Source organism: Balearica regulorum, chromosome Z, assembly GCF_011004875.1.
Source record: "Balearica regulorum gibbericeps isolate bBalReg1 chromosome Z, bBalReg1.pri, whole genome shotgun sequence".
Classification (NCBI taxonomy): Eukaryota; Metazoa; Chordata; class Aves; order Gruiformes; family Gruidae; genus Balearica; species Balearica regulorum.
In genome coordinates, this window is record NC_046220.1 from 17,416,083 (window position 1) to 17,431,351 (window position 15,269).

The 15,269-nt window shown below is 44.2% G+C and overlaps 2 protein-coding genes across 4 annotated transcripts; both read left to right on the forward strand.

Annotated features, from left to right (window-relative positions):
- Positions 1-597: 597 nt before the first annotated feature.
- On the forward strand, positions 598-8,726 carry LOC104631643 (small EDRK-rich factor 1). Its single transcript, XM_075741143.1, has 3 exons — positions 598-885; positions 7,542-7,650; positions 8,206-8,726. Exons 1-3 carry the CDS (start codon positions 879-881, stop codon positions 8,276-8,278), a joined length of 189 nt encoding a protein of 62 aa, XP_075597258.1. The 5' UTR covers positions 598-878; the 3' UTR covers positions 8,279-8,726.
- Positions 8,727-9,667: 941 nt separating this feature from the next.
- LOC104630687 (survival motor neuron protein) lies at positions 9,668-15,157 on the forward strand. 3 transcript variants are annotated; one of them, XM_075740311.1, is made up of 9 exons: positions 9,668-9,742; positions 9,831-9,902; positions 9,990-10,115; positions 10,386-10,586; positions 10,983-11,120; positions 12,139-12,210; positions 12,746-12,856; positions 13,762-13,847; positions 14,571-15,157. In XM_075740311.1, exons 1-8 carry the CDS (start codon positions 9,704-9,706, stop codon positions 13,816-13,818), a joined length of 816 nt encoding a protein of 271 aa, XP_075596426.1. In that variant the 5' UTR covers positions 9,668-9,703; the 3' UTR covers positions 13,819-13,847; positions 14,571-15,157. The 3 variants fall into 3 exon arrangements, with proteins under 3 accessions (XP_075596426.1, XP_075596425.1, XP_075596427.1); XM_075740310.1 differs by having other exon boundaries at positions 13,762-15,157; XM_075740312.1 differs by having other exon boundaries at positions 10,386-10,559; positions 13,762-15,157.
- The last annotated feature ends 112 nt before the right edge of the window (positions 15,158-15,269 follow it).

A 15,269-nucleotide genomic window follows, 5' to 3' on the forward strand; every position in this document is an offset into this window, starting at 1 on the left:
TAGCTCAAAAGCCATTTATTTTTCCTCAATTCAGACCTCTCATCAACGGCTTTCTACGCGTTAGTTTTGCCCACGGCGACCATATTTAAACGAACAAACGAGGTTCCTCCGGTTGGGGAAGTGTTTTCCTGCGGGAGGGCTCGGGCAGTATTAGAAGTAAAGCGCCCTCGGACGGGAAAAGTTCGCGTTTGCTCTCAGTGTGCAAAGCTAGAAAAGGCAAATATTGCCCAAAGAAAGCAAAGTGGTTTGGGTTTTGTTAACTTTCCTTGGTGATTTTAACTGTGCGATCTGTCGTGATTCTTTTTTCCGCATGTTGATCAAAGGCGACGCGCTCTTACACAAGGGCGTTTCGAAAACTATCATTTTCCTTCAATCGTACATGTAGAGCCTCCGCTGAAATCTTCCACTCCTGAGCAGGGCTCCCTCAGCTTGCTGCCTTGCCGCCGTGACACCCTCCGACACCGAGCGTACCACGGCGTTTCCGTCTCTCGTCACTTTACGGGAGGTCGATTCTCCTACAACTCACCGTCAGGAACGCCGCGCCCATCACGCCCATCACGCCCATCAGCCCCCTTCCCGTTTGCACGGAAACACTCGGGGTCGGAGTGACAAACCCGCACGCCGCCGCCGGTGACACCCGCCCTGCGTCACTCCCGCTCTCAGGGGGCGGGCGGACGGAGGGGAAGAGACGCCTCCGCCCCTCACCGGCCGCCGTGCCAGGCCTTTGGACGGCGTACCGCCCCCCGCGCGCCACAATGACGTGAGCGGCCAGCGAGGCTTTATAAGAGGCGGCGAGCGGGGAGGCAGAAGGTTCTCGCAGCGAGGCGGCTGTGGGGGCGCTTGGCGGTAGCGGCGCTGTGCGGCCCAAGCGTCTCACGATGACCCGTGAGTGCCGGCAGGCCTGAAGGGGGCTGCTCTGGGGCCCTGTCGGGGAGCGGAGCGGGCGGTAGGCAGGCCTTCGGCCGCTCCACCGTTACGGCGGCGGGCCGGTCGGCTCCAGGCCAGCGGAGAAGTGCGGCCTCGGCGCGACGCTGAGGGCAGCCCGGCGGTCGGTCCGGGGGCGGGGCTTGGCCGCGGTGTGGTGCCGCTGTCGGGCCTTGGTCTTTGTGGACTTGCCGTTCCCGTTGGGGGGAATTCAGCGGCGAGTGCGTGGGCCCCCGGGGCTGAGGCTTCCCACATCCTGCCGCCATCCTAGGCTCGGAGCAAAAACATCATCAGCAGGTCCCCTGGCGTGGCTGTGTTGGGGGGCGGGGGGAGGAGGAAAGATGGTGATCTGCTAGAACAACGGTAACGCTCAGTTGCAGTCGTGGCTGCTGTCCAGACTGTAAATAAAGGGCTTTTATATTACTGATGAATACTTAATACTATGTTGATTAAATGGTGGTTGTTACAGCTGTTGTTGAAAGGGCAACAGGACTTGCTAATCATCACTTTATTCAAAAGTATATCTACTGTAAAATGGTGGAGAACTGTGAACCAAACCTAGAATACTCCAGCTCACCCAACTGGTGGAGTTACTCTTTTAGCTTCTGCTTGTTGGCAATACAAAAACTGCCTGTGTTTAAGGAAGTGCTTTTACATTCACACTTAAAAATATATACCTTTGAAGCCATGTACTGCTGGAAGTGTGGGTGAAGACCTGGGTCATAAACAGTTTGTGCACAGATCAGACCTTGAATGCAGGGAAGGGGCAGGTTTATGGCTTTCGTTGATATTTTTTTCCCTGTTGTGCATGATGCTAAAATAAACATAGCTTAATGTTAAAAAGAGGTGCACTATCTCATGCCTGAGCAGAGAGTCATAACATTTCATTTTAGGATGATCTAATACAGTATCTGAAATACTAGAGGTGTAAAAGTTGTGATGTGCCACCATGCAGTCTAGTCTTAGTGTGTGTTTCCAGAGTTCAGCACTTTCTCAGTCAGACGTGGACTAGATCCTGTGATTTCAAGTTGACATATAGTAAAATAGAATGAGAATGGATTGCTTATTAACAACTACTTACTGTGCCTCTAAGCACAGTAAGTGCTTGTTGCACTGCCAAATTTCAGAGTACCTGAATGCTGAGTAGATTTGCGAAGATGGTGATGACTAGATGAATTGGAGGAGTTTTTGTCACTTGTCTTCCATTATTATTTTGTGCTTGAATCAAACTGTTCTGTTTACTTTTGTGTTCTATTTTTGGGACATGGTGGTATGCACTTTTCTGCTTTAAGTTCTGACATGTGATTAGAACCTTTGCTGCTCAGAAAGGACTGCAGGAATGATGACCTCAGTAGCCAATCCTTATTGCCATACTCTTTGACCTCTGTACAGTAGAGATGATTACTGCATGTTCCAGTGCTGTTCGGAGGTCTTTTGCTTATCTTTCTCTTCAAGAATAGCTGGATCTTGGAGTTGGAAGTGCAGGGACAGCTTGAACTAAGGCATATGTCTTGCAGAGGCAGGCGAGGATGGGGGTGCTCAAGCACAGGTATAAGCAGGAAGGGTGTGCTGGCCTTTATGTGGCACTTCATGTTTGAATTTTACTTTACAGGAAGCTGAATTGTCTTCTGTCAAGACTAGGCCACGTGTCATGGAAGATTTAGGTTGATGTTACAGAATGTAGAAAAACAGCACCATCTCACTTGGAGCTAGGGATACTCATTCAGCATCCCTGGTGAATACTGGAGCTAAACAGTCCTTGGCAATGTTTACTTGGAAGCAAGGATGGTACAGGTTTCTTTTCAAATAGTTGTCTGGCTCTGTGTGCCTTGTCTGCATACTGTATTGCTCTACTGTCTGCTCTGTTTTGCAGTGTACAGGTGGCAGCCCAGCTGTTCAGTGATGCGTCTCAGTTTGCTGCTCAAGTTCATAATTTTACTGTGTGTCTGGAATAACTCTGCAGACACCCTGCACAATGTTTGCTTGGAAAGGAAGTGCATGAAGCTAAGGGTCAATAACTGCTATATTAATTCTGACTATAGCAGTATGTTTTCAGTTCCTGCCTCTTTTTCTTCATGAGAAAATAAAATATTTCATTTCTTTAAGTACCACAGAAGTGCTGTTTTATTGCTGATAAATTGTTCGTATGACGTTCATGCCTTCTGAGCAACAAGCTCAAGAACCATTTATAGCCTGGAATGTATCATCTGCTCATGAGTCATCAAGTTCTAATCAACACCAGTACTGCCTGAGATAGGTAGCTGTTTTTGTTCAGTTTCTGAACAAAGTGGCCCTTCTACATGGACTTTTGGGACAGGATTTCACTGAATGCTAATGAGGAGGATGGAGCAGGAGTTCTCTTAGCTTTTTCAAAAGGTACTACTTGATGTCCTGTCACAGATAAGGTATATCTTCCAAGGCAGGAGCAGCCCTCAGGAAGCAGCAGTCATAACATGCTCTTCTCATTTGGGCTTCTGACACTTTTTGCCAGGTGGTATGCTGTGGTGGGTTGACCCTGTCTGGAGGCCAGGTGCCCACCAGAGCTGCTCTATCACTGCCCCTCCTTAACTAGACAGGGAAGAAAAGGTATAACGAAATGCTTGTGGGTCAGGATAAGGACAGGGAGAGGTCACTTGCCAGTTATTATCACAGGCAAAACAGACTGAACTTAGAAAATTCATCTAATTTATTACCAAGCAAAACAGACTAGAGGAATGAGAAATAAAATCATAAAATACCTCCCACCACCCTTCGCATCTTCCCGGGTGTAACTTCACTCCATGTTTCAACCTACTCCCCCGCCAGTGGCACAGGGCGACAGGGAATGGGGGTTGTGATCACTTGATCACATGTTGTTTCTGCTGCTTCTTCATCCTCAGGGGGAGGACTCCTCACACTCTGCCCCTGCTCCAGCCTGGGGGCCCTCCCACGGGAGACAGTCCTTCATGAACTTCTCCAATGTGAGTCCTTCCCATGGGCTACAGTCCTTCATGAACTGCTCCAGCGTGGGTCCCTCCCACGGGGTGCAGACCTTCAGGACCAGACTGCTCCAGCATGGGTCCCCCACGGGGTCACAAGTCCTGCCAGCAAACCTGCTCTGGTGTGGGCTTTTCTCTCCATGGATCCACAGGTCCTGCCAGGAGCTTGCTCCAGCGTGGGCTTCCCATGGGGTCACAGCCTTCTTCAGGTGTCTCCACCCGCTCCGGCGTAGGGTCCTCCATGGGCTACAGGTGGACTCTCTACACCCCCTCACCCTTCCTCCATGGGCTGCAGGGGGACAGCCTGCCTCACCATGGTCTTCTCCAGGGGCTGCAGGGCGAATCTCTGGCAGGTTAGAGCAGACTAGAACTGCCGTAAGGAGGTGGATACTAAGGAAAGACTGTCAGCTAATGCAGAAGAGTTTGTGATTGTGATGGCTGTGGCCATTGCCCGGAAGACCCTGAGTATTTAGATGGCGAGTTGTATCTGCTCTGAGCAGCAGTTGTGTTGTGCTGGTTTTGATGTCATGCCCTCAGGAATGTTGTCTGATCAAGACTGCATGCCTAACTTGCCAGTGGTTCAGGGGTTTGGTAGTCGTGGAGAAAGCTGGTTGTCCCCTGAAGAGGTGTCCTCTATACTGGCAACACTGGTGTAGTTTTGTGTCTTTATATATTGTGGTAGATGGACCTTGGCTGGATGCCAGGTGTCTACCAAGCTGGTCTATCACTCCCCTCCTCAGCTGGACAGAGGGGAGAAAATAAGATGGAAAAAACCCCCTCATGGGTCAAGATAAAGGCAGTTTAATACAGCAAGAGCAAAAGGCAGTGCAGAAACAGAGGAAAAAGAAATTATTTATTCTCTATTTCCCATCAGCAGGTGATGTCCAGCCACTTCCTGTGAAGCAGGGCTTCAGTACGTGTAGCAGTTGCTCTGGAAGACAAATGTCATAAATAACAAATTCCTCCTCTTCCTCCGCCTTTCTCTCAGCATTTATTGCTGAGCAGATGTCATATGATATGGATTATCCTTTTGGTCAGTTTGGGCCAGCTGTCCTGGCTGTGTCCCCTCCAAGACCTTGCCCACCCCCAGCCCACTGGTGAGGGGGATGTTGGAGAGACAGCCTTGCTGTGTGCCAGCAGTGCTCAGCAGCAGCCAAAACCCTGGTGTGTCACCAACACCTTGCTGGCTACCGACACACAGCACAGCACTGTGGGGGCTGCTGAGGGGAAAATTAACTCCTGCTCAGCCAGACCCAATAAGTATATGTATAAAGTTACGCTTCTCACTTTTGTCGAGAGTGAGGCTAAGCACTTGCTAAGACCATGCTGAAGTGCTGACCTTGATTTCATAGAATCGTAGAATCATAGAATGGTTTGGGTTGGAAGGGACCTTAAAGATCCTCTAGTTCCAACCCCCCTGCCTCAGGCAGGGACACCCTCCACCAGACCACGCTGCCCAAAGCCTAATCCAACCTGGCCTTTAACACTGCCAGGGATGGGGCACCCACAACCTCTCTGGGCAACCTGTGCCAGTGCCTCACCACCCTCACAGTAAAGAATTTCTTTCTAACATCTAATCTAGATCGACCCTCCTTTAGCTTAAACCCATTACCCCTTGTCCTGTCACTACACTCCCTGATGAACAGTCCCTCTCCAGCTTTCCTGTAGGCCCCTTTCAGGTACTGGAAGGCTGCAATTAGATCTCCCCGGAGCCGCCTTTTCTCCAGGCTGAACAAGCCCAACTCTCTCAGCCTGTCCTCATAGGAGAGGTGCTCCAGCCCTCCAATCAGCTTCGTGGCCTCCTCTGGACTCTCTCCAGCAGCTCCATGTCTTTCTTGTGCCGGGGCCCCCAGAGCTGGGTGCAATACTCCAGGTGGGGGTCTCACAAGAACGGAGTAGAGGGGCAGGATCACCTCCCTTGACCTGCTGGTCACACCTCTTTTGATGCAGCCCAGGACACAGTTGGTTTTCTGGGCTGCAAGCGCACACTGCCAGCCCATGCTGAGCTTCTCGTCAATCAATACCCCCAAGTCCTTCTCCTTGGGGCTGCTTTCAATCCATTCCTCGCCCAGCCTATAGTCATGCTTGGGATTGCGCCGACCCACGTGTAGGACCTTGTACTTGGCCTCGTTGAACTTCATGCAGTTCACACAGGCACATTTCAACTAAAAATCTTTTGAGATCACCTCTTTAATAGTATTTGAGTGTAATCAATTGAATGGACTAACAGCTCATCACAAGCAAAGTAGGTAGAATACCTGTAACTGCCCTTGCTGCCAACTTAAGGGAACACCTACATAGAGAAACTCATAAAATGAAGATTGAAAAAATAAAGATGTTGGTTTGTAATGAAATCTAAAAAGTATACATGGGAAAGCAAGCTATGGACAGAAGCTCATAATAGTGCATGGAAGGAGCCTTCCTGAATGCTTGTTTGTAAATTCCTTCAATAGAATGAGAATACTCTTGCATGTGAACAGCATTAGGGTTGTCCACCCTGTGCAGGGACATATGTGCATAGCTGTTTTGAGAAAGTGGTAAGTCATTTTATTCTGAACAAGGTGTCTCGAGGAACTGGAATTTTGGTTGTGTGCGTTAACTTCAGTTTTGTCAGCCCCACTACTTTTGCAAGGGCCTGTGTGGTATATGGTAGGTAAACAAAATCTTGGGCTGAAGCTCCGTAACTGCCATAGCCTTGTAGTGCATACATGTCAGCTGTCTTGGAGCAACAGTGAATTAAACTTATATACAGCTGCTTGTGTGCTATGTGTTCTTCTCTGCTTTCGTGGTTCCCAGAGTAAGGCAGCTTTAGCATTTGATAGCACTAGCTGAGCTTCTGGGGTATGAGTGCCCAATAATACATTACAAATCCTGCGTTAAGTAGTTTTGGGGGCTTTATCCACTAAAAAGCAAAGCCCAAGTTCCCATATGTATTAACTGTACTGGTTATCGTCTAAGTGGCATCTGCAGAAGTATATACATGTAAGGGTCCTAACTGCTATTACTGAGTAGGAGCAAGACTTAAAAAGTTCATGGTGCTTGACTGTGGGATGTGGTGGAATTTGTCAGTGATTTTGTATGACAGCACTGCAGACTGAAAGTCCAGCAAACTGGATGTTGCTGGATTCCAAATACTTACAGACATTTGGTTTTTGATTTCTTAGAGGACCTTGGGAAGAGCTTGAGGAAGTTTTATAAACTCTCTCAGGCTGCCCTCATTGTAATACTGTTCTTATAGTCTAATTTGTAAATTATATTGGATGCCAGAATCTGTTTGAGAGGATGGCTTCTCTTTGGATGAGTTACGGTCATCACTTTGCCTGTGCTGTTGATGGGATGGTCTGCCTTCAGTCTTTTATGGGAACCTGCATTGCATTTCTGTAAGGAATGTTGGAATGGATTTGGTGATGTCTTGTATGTGACCTGTAGAAATGTAAATGTGACAACTAACAGGCTTTCATGCCTCCCATTGTGCACTGGAAGGGGAGACTGTGATGGAAGATACTGCCAACTACAGAAGATGCTGCCATATCAACTCTACAGATTGAACCAAATCTCACCACGTTTATTACAAACTTCTACACGGGCAAACTGTGTAAAAAGTGGTAGTACCTGTATAAGCTGTATATTATCTTACAGGTGGGAACCAGCGTGAACTTGCCCGCCAAAAGAATCTGAAGAAGACTCAGGAGATCCACAAAGGCAAAAGGAAAGAGGATAGCTTGTCTGCTTCTCAGAGAAAACAGAGGTAAGATCTAGTACAGTTGAGTGAAATGGTTGGGCAAAATAGGAGGGAAAAATGGGTCAGAAAGAATCCAGTTTCTTAGCTGAAATAGCATTTAAGTCCTTTGCCTTGATTCATGGTCCATTCATATGCCAGAGGATAAACCATGGATGTAGCTTTTACTGTATCTGCTGTTAAACAGGTTTATTTTTGGTAAGACACGTAAAGCTTTTTTCTTTTGAGCAGTTTTTTTTGCCTGGTACGAACTGGAAAAGATTGTGTAATACTTTCTTGGAAGATGTTTGATCCACTGTGTCCTTTACTTCTAAAACTAAAAGAATTACATGAAGTCTACTAATCAAGTAACTTGTCTACCTCATGGGGTACTGTACTGAAACCCCCCCAGGATAATAGAGCCAGTGTGCTCATGGCTAACCAAGAAGTTTTATACTAGTCTTTGTCCCTTCTTGAAACAGGGGTTGCTAAAAGGCAAAAACAAGCTGGGGGAGACTCTACTTAAAAAAAAAAAAAAATAAATCAGTGAGCCAGTATCTGAAATCCAATTTTTTTTCTTTACAGAGACTCTGAAATTATGCAGCAAAAACAAAAAGCGGCTAATGAAAGGAAATCTCTGCAGGCAGAAGCAAAATGAGCTGCCTGTATGGGGAAGATGAGAGCACCGATAAAGCAGAAGGGCTGAGAAGATCATTCATTAAAGTGTCTGGCCATTGAATTGTTAAATGTCTATCTTGCAGAGTTTTTCAACTAGCATTTGTTTAGAGTATTTTCTGGTTAGCATAGGCTTAGTTGTCTGGAGTGCTGTTTCAAAACTGACTATATTCTTCTTCATGCATATGAAAAAAAGTACCAAGCAGTAGCTTTACGCCAGCTTTTGCTGTGTTTCTTGGTTTCACTTAATGGTTCCAGTAACAATTAATTTCTGAATCTACAGTTAGACCAGATTTTCTTGTCTTAATTCTTGAAGTATAGATCCATTACAAGTATAGAACACACTTGTAAAATGTGCTTAACCTTACCGAGATCTGAACTGTAAATCTCATCTTAAATTATTTTTACAATAAAATGTTGCATGAAATACTGTCTAATCTGAAATGGTTATGCTTGATAATTGATATCTAAGAAGACACCAAGAACACAAAGAATAGATAGAATTGTGGAGAAATGTAATATAAGTATGTAAGCATAATTAAGGATAAATGAAATTTATTATATGCATATTATAACCAATATAATATGCAGTCATAAGTCTGCACTATAGAAAGATGCCTGTCAAGTTGCAGACTTCATGGGTGTATGTGACTGAATCTACTACTGGCTTGAAGTTAGGGTTGCAGATGAAAGCAGATCTTGAAATTGCTGCATCACTAAAATGATTTAAAATGGCTGCTTAAACTAGACTCGGGAATAAAAATTACTGTGAGAAAAGACAGAGCTCGCTTTACTGATATGCTTGAGCGTGTTGAGTACTGACTGAGGTGAAACTGGTTTAAATCTCTGGAAGGAGAGAACTTTGAAGCTTTTGCTTGCGTAAGCTTTAATGAATCTAAGTGCATTTATGGTTAATGGGCCCGTGGCACAGCTTGAGGGGAGTTTGAAGGAAAATGTAGCTCGTTTTGGCAATGTCATACCTGCAGGTGGTGAGAAATTAAGCAGATATGTTTTGCTCGCTCTTAGTTGGCTTGGGTAGATACCTGCTCTCAAGTGTGCCAGGCTTCTCTCCGGGTGGGTCTCGGGGTGTGAGTCCAGGACACCGGCGCCTTCAGCCAAGCTCCCTCGGGAAAGGGCCGTGCATCCCCATGGATGGGAATTGTTAAAACTGAAAGCAAGCGCTTTGCTAGCGTACTGCGCGGTGTCTCCGGTATTGCCAGGTATGGTAACGGGCACGGCGGAGGGGACGAGCTTACGGCAGAGCCGGTCCTGCCGCGGTAGCGAAGGAGCTTCCGCGGCCCCGCCGGCCGACGCCGGCCTTTACCTCCGAGTGGGTGGGGCCGTGGCGCGCCGGAAGTGACACCATGGCGCGTGCGCAGAAGGCGGTCGCGCGGGGCCGGGGCGGACCATGGCGGAGCGGGTGCTGTTTCGGCGTGGGACCGGGCAGGTGGGCGCCGGCCGGGGCGGGGGAGCGGGGAAGCGGGAGCGGGAGCGGGGCTTTGGAGCGGCGGTAAAGCGGTCTATGGCCTCCGCAGAGCGACGACTCGGACTTGTGGGACGACACGGCCCTCATCAAGGCGTACGACAAGGCGGTGGCCTCTTTCAAGGTAAGGGGGGCGGCCTGGGCGTAGCGGGATCCTGGGCTGCGGCCGCTGGATTGCCTTTTATTGTTTTCCTTCTTTCTTTTCCCGCAGAACGTTTTAAAGAATGGAGAGTGTTCAGAGCCTTCGGACAAACAGGAGCAGCGCCCGGGGACGAAGAGAAAAAACAATAAAAAGAACAGAAATAGAAAGAAGAGCAGCACAGTACCTTTGAAACAGGTCACTTCACCTGCAAATGCTAGTGGTGCTTGTGCTGTATGTTGTCCTCTGTGGTACTCAGAAGTAGCTTTTTCATCACCTTGAGAGTCTGGGGCGGGGGATGATAATCTTATAAACCTTATTTATAGGTTACATTGAGCAATTTCACTAAATACAGAGGAAGAACTGTCTGGGTGGGAGCTGTCTTTCTCATGGGTGGGAAAAAAAGCTGTTTAGAAAAAGGTATCTTTCTCTCTGATCATTGGTGTGCCTCTCTTGCTTCTGTTGCAGTGGAAAGTTGGTGACAGCTGTAATGCAGTTTGGTCTGAGGATGGTAATGTGTATCTAGCAACTATTGTCTCCATCAATCAGAAGAGAGGCACGTGTGTTGTTACTTACACGGGATATGGAAATCAGGAGGAGCAGAACCTGTCTGATCTACTTCCTCCAGCCAGCGATGAAACAGTAAATGGGATGGGAAATTCTGGGGAGGTGAGGGACGCTTTTTCATTCTTCCAAAAAGGAAAGAGAAAGGGGGGAGCATCAGCTTTTTTAGTGTTTCTGCTACCAGTGTGGTGTTCAGAGTGCAAATCAATGCCTGGTTCTATTGTGAATGGGCACAAGCTGATGGAATGAAAGCTTCCCCTTACTTCTTGAACTTAGCATGGAAGAAAGGGAGGGGACAACAAGAAATTAATGAGTGAAAAATAACATAGCTAAAGTGTTGAGGAGATAAGGTTATGAGGTTATAAGATCTTTCCTGAATAGGACTGGGAGGCCTAGAGAGAGGGAAGGATGTGGATGGGGCTTTCGAAGCTTTTTCATACTAAAATTGCTTGTTGTAAATTCCTGTTTAGTGGAGCTTATAAAAATGTCTTGGTCTTCCAGAATGAAAATGAGACTCCATATTCAACAGATGAAAGTGAAAAATCTTCCCAGTCACCTCAAAACAAAAACAACTGCTCAAAAGCAAGATCCTCCCCCCAAAACCTACATTTTCCCATACCACCAGCAGGCCTGGGAAGGGTAAGCTCAGCCTTAACTGAAGTAATTCATATACCACTGTTAAGCGTGTTATTATTAGAAGTCCTGAGATGATAGGATGATATTTATCATGTGTCTAGAAACCAAATAACAGCATTTTGAGAATGGATATACAGATATGCATGTTAGAACCTGTTGATAGGTCATTTTATAATAATCTGGCCACAGCATAGCCCTTTTGCTGTCCTGCTGTCTAGTGAGGAAAGCCTTCGCCCTAGCTAATACTGGCTATGCAATTGCCTTGTAACTTAAAAGAGGGATGTTGCTCCCTGGACTGTGATAGTGCTGTTAATGATAGCACTGTTGATGTTTTAAGATTGTACTTTTTTTAGCCAGTCGGTATGTTTCACTACACAGGATACTGAAAACAGCAAAAGTGATGTGCAGATGTCATAGAAGCTCTCAGATGTAGCTTCTCTATTGAACTATGAGGCTTGGAGTATTGGTATGCCCCTCAGTTTTCCTGTTTGTAGGAGTCTAAACAGCAGTGCAGTTGAATGCAGTGTTATGTTTTCTGAACATTACTGTTAGTGCAAGATTTCTTTGTAAGGTTTTCTTTTAATCTTTTTTCTTTCATATCAATAGATTTGTATCTAAGCTCATTTTAAAGACTTTCACAAGCATAATGGAATTTAGTCAGCATGTGCCCCCAGCCACACAGAAACAGAGAAATTACCTGTTTGCTTCTGGGCAATATTAGATACTTTCTTCATGTGGGAGTGCAACAACTGACTTCTATTTAGAAAGAAATCTTAAATGCTTGTATTAACTACAGCCCTCTTTCAGCACTGTTTACCTCAGTGACACATGTAGTGTAAGTTTTACTGTTGCAATGATGGAACGCTCTACAGAAGTAGCTACTGTGTGTTATTGCAGTTTCATTAAATTGCTGGGATGTGTTGTCTTAACATTTGTGAATTGCTTCAAATAATTCTCTTAAATAAAATCCTAATGCCTGAAACTTCTTTTAAATTTGCACTATTCAATTTTTTTAATGCAGCTTGGATCAAAATTCAGGGCACCTCCATCATTTTTATCTTGCTGGCCTCCACCCTTCCCAGCAGGACCACCGGTAAGTGATAGGAGAATAGGAAGAAAGAGTCAGAGATGAGTACTTATGATTGATCTCAAGTTTTCTAACTGAAAGCAGTCACTGCTTGTGATTTTAGAACACATTACTGTGTTAAGAGTCTGTATTTTCCGGGTATGTGATAACATGCAGTTACAAATATTACAAGAATGTAATGCACAAGGTCTGGTCTGGACTCATTTTTGTGACAGTGAAGCCGTTGGTAAGAATATTAAGAGAAAAATTGTTTGAAGAAACTACACCTTACATTTGATTAACAGCATTTCACTGATGCAGATAACTATTTTCCCCTAGTAAAACTTTTTGTGTACAGTCAAGTTACAGGAATCCTATTTCTCCCAGCCTTTGGAAATGACATATTTTCAGAAAACATCATCTTATTTGACTCCTTTTCAGAGAAGGCATTGAGGATATGTTCTTATTTTTCAGTTTTGTATTTTGATCTTTTAGAATTGGTTGCTTTTTAACCTGGGATATACCCTACTGAAACACAGACATTTCCTTTGTGATTTCTTAGTTGATTCCTCCTCCACCACCTATGAGGCCAGACTCTCCTGAGGATGATGAAGCATTGGGGAGCATGTTGATAGCCTGGTACATGAGTGGTTATCACACTGGTTATTACCTGGTATGTGCCGCTTTTGTCTTGAAGTGTCTGTAATTTTGCTTTTGTGTTGCTGTGGCTGTTTTCAGCAAGAAGCTAGACAGGGAGGCCTGCTTTTTAGATATCTTATTCTAATTTATGATAGCTAAATTTAAGGGTATTTTGTATTGCATAAGTATTCCTGTCCTCAAGTAGGAGTCACATGAACCAGCATGTATATATATCGTCAGTGATGTCTGAACACTTTGTTCCGCTGGAGGGGTCCCATTAGGTGCTTTCATAGTCAGTGTTTTGTAGCCATTCTAAAACAACCATTTCTGTCTTTGTAGATGGGTGGAGTAAATCTGAATGTTTATTATTCAGTAGTCTTCTATGTATTTTCTTTGAGTATGAGTGGTAGTATCAGATTTAGGATCAGATTTGGCATCTTTGCAGAGACTATTCATCAGTAATTGTTTCAGGTAATTGTGAAGGTCTGGCAGGAGCTCTCAGTATAGTTGCGACATGGAGTATTGATTTCTATTTTCCTTTGTGCACTTACGAAGAAAGAAAATTACAGGAGGAATTAAACTTCTTACATTGGGGAGGTTGGAAAGAGGGGATTTGGTGCCATAGGGTATCTTCAAAAGACTAGTTTTGGAATTTCTTGCTTCAGATGATATATAATTGTGGATTGCTTTAATTTACTTTTAATTGAACAAGAAATATATATCTGAAATTATTCTGTAGAGCCACTGATTATAAAGACAACATGTAGTTTGCCTTTTGTCTGTTTTAAACTGCCCATTCTGATTTCCCCAAAGAGCTGAAAGCTACTCTAGATTTGTAAAGTACTAAAAAAAAATTGTCCTAAAATGTTTTTGTTCTGTGACTAAAGCTTTTATTTCCATGTTAGTAAAAACAAGATTTTACTAAATTGTGTCCTATAGGGTTTAAAACACAGTCGAATGGAAGCAGCACTGGAGAAAGAAACACATGCAAAATAACTGAATATCTGTCATTGTTTTGAAGGGTTGTAAGTATCCTAATTTTGTGCTAAATGAAGATACAGAGTGCTTGACAAATTTGTTTGAAACTCCTGTTCATTTTACAAGCTCTCAACAAGTTTTGAATTCTGTGCAAAAACTGTGAGCTTTGGGACTTCCATCTGCTCTTATGGCTCTCTACAAAGACTACTTCTGCTGGTATTAATCCTTCCTTTGCTTAGCAGCTGTGGAATAGTATTTTCTTGACCAGAACGAAGGAAAGTATTTTATTGCTCTGATGAGAGGTTTAACTACAGCATCTCTCTGCACCAGGATTAACAGTGCAGCTTACTTGAACTATTAAGAGTTACCTTATTTGTTTATGGGCTACTCTGAAAATAAAAGGTTATTAAGTGAAATGCAATTTTTGTGTCTATGTACACATCTTTAGAAGCAACTGCTTCTTTATACAGGTGGGGTAGCAGAACGTGTAGCTAAACTTTGTTTTCAGGACAAGATCAACTTTTCAGTTTGACATTGTTGAGCAATTCCGTTCTTGTTACTTCAGTACCTGTGCTTTTATGTGAAATCTTTTGTTCAAAATTCTCCAGTATATGGTTCAGTCCCTTCTAGAACAAAACTATATTCTCTTGGGGACTTGTTTTTCTGATTTTTCTGTGAGAACATGTAATTTCTGTACAGTTGAGTAATTCTTGTTTGTTTCTTTAAAAGCAAAAAGCTCTTGAATACTAATTTTTGCTTCTTTTTTAAAGCCAGTTACAAATCTTTCCTATTGAGAAGTGTGTATCACTTATGCACTGATGGCTGATAGTGAAGATCACAATTTTATCAAGACAATCTTAACGTTTTCTTAACATTGAGCTGCCCCTGATGATAACAGACAAATAACTTGAGACTAGTAATTATATGTGCATTGAAAGGAGCTATTTCTTAAAGGCTTCTAGTCAAATGCATTTAGAAGGCACTGCAGCAATAAAATATTTTTTATTTCCCTGAAACAATTTTAAGTCTTTTTACCACAAGACATTTAAGTCTTTTAGCCCCACATGACAGATTTAATTTATCTCTCATTTTAACACCTCTTGTATTCCTCAGACTTTTTACCTGGATGACAACAACAGAACTAGCAATGACAGTGTATTCTTTTAGGAGAGAGTTATGGCAGTAATACATTCTACAGTGGCTACTGGTAGCAATGTCCTGGAAAATGGCACATCATGATATTAAGAGAGATACCTTATGGGTCTGATTAAAATCCTGAATATGACAGCTGGATGCAGAAAAGCTCATTTTTTGTTTCAAATGCTTGTTAATAAAATTCTACTTTTCAAACTTTGAATTTAGGGATGTGGTTTGTTTTGGCGTGTTTTATAGCTTCTCTGTCTGTTGGATGAATGGCTGAAATACACCAGAAAGTTTTGCTGCATGGCCTTTTTCTGAGTACCATTACT

What these genes read in the sequence shown, in the direction of transcription:
- LOC104631643 (XM_075741143.1), top strand. An exon ending in GCTTCTCAGAGAAAACAGAG is followed by an intron (nt 7,651 to 8,205) that starts GTAAGATCTAGT and finishes TTTTCTTTACAG; the next exon opens with AGACTCTGAAATTATGCAGC.
- LOC104630687 (XM_075740310.1), top strand. Translation starts at nt 9,704, where the DNA reads ATGGCGGAGCGGGTGCTGTTTCGGCGTGGGACCGGGCAG. An exon ending in TTCGGCGTGGGACCGGGCAG is followed by an intron (nt 9,743 to 9,830) that starts GTGGGCGCCGGC and finishes TGGCCTCCGCAG; the next exon opens with AGCGACGACTCGGACTTGTG. An exon ending in ATCACACTGGTTATTACCTG is followed by an intron (nt 12,857 to 13,761) that starts GTATGTGCCGCT and finishes TGTGTCCTATAG; the next exon opens with GGTTTAAAACACAGTCGAAT.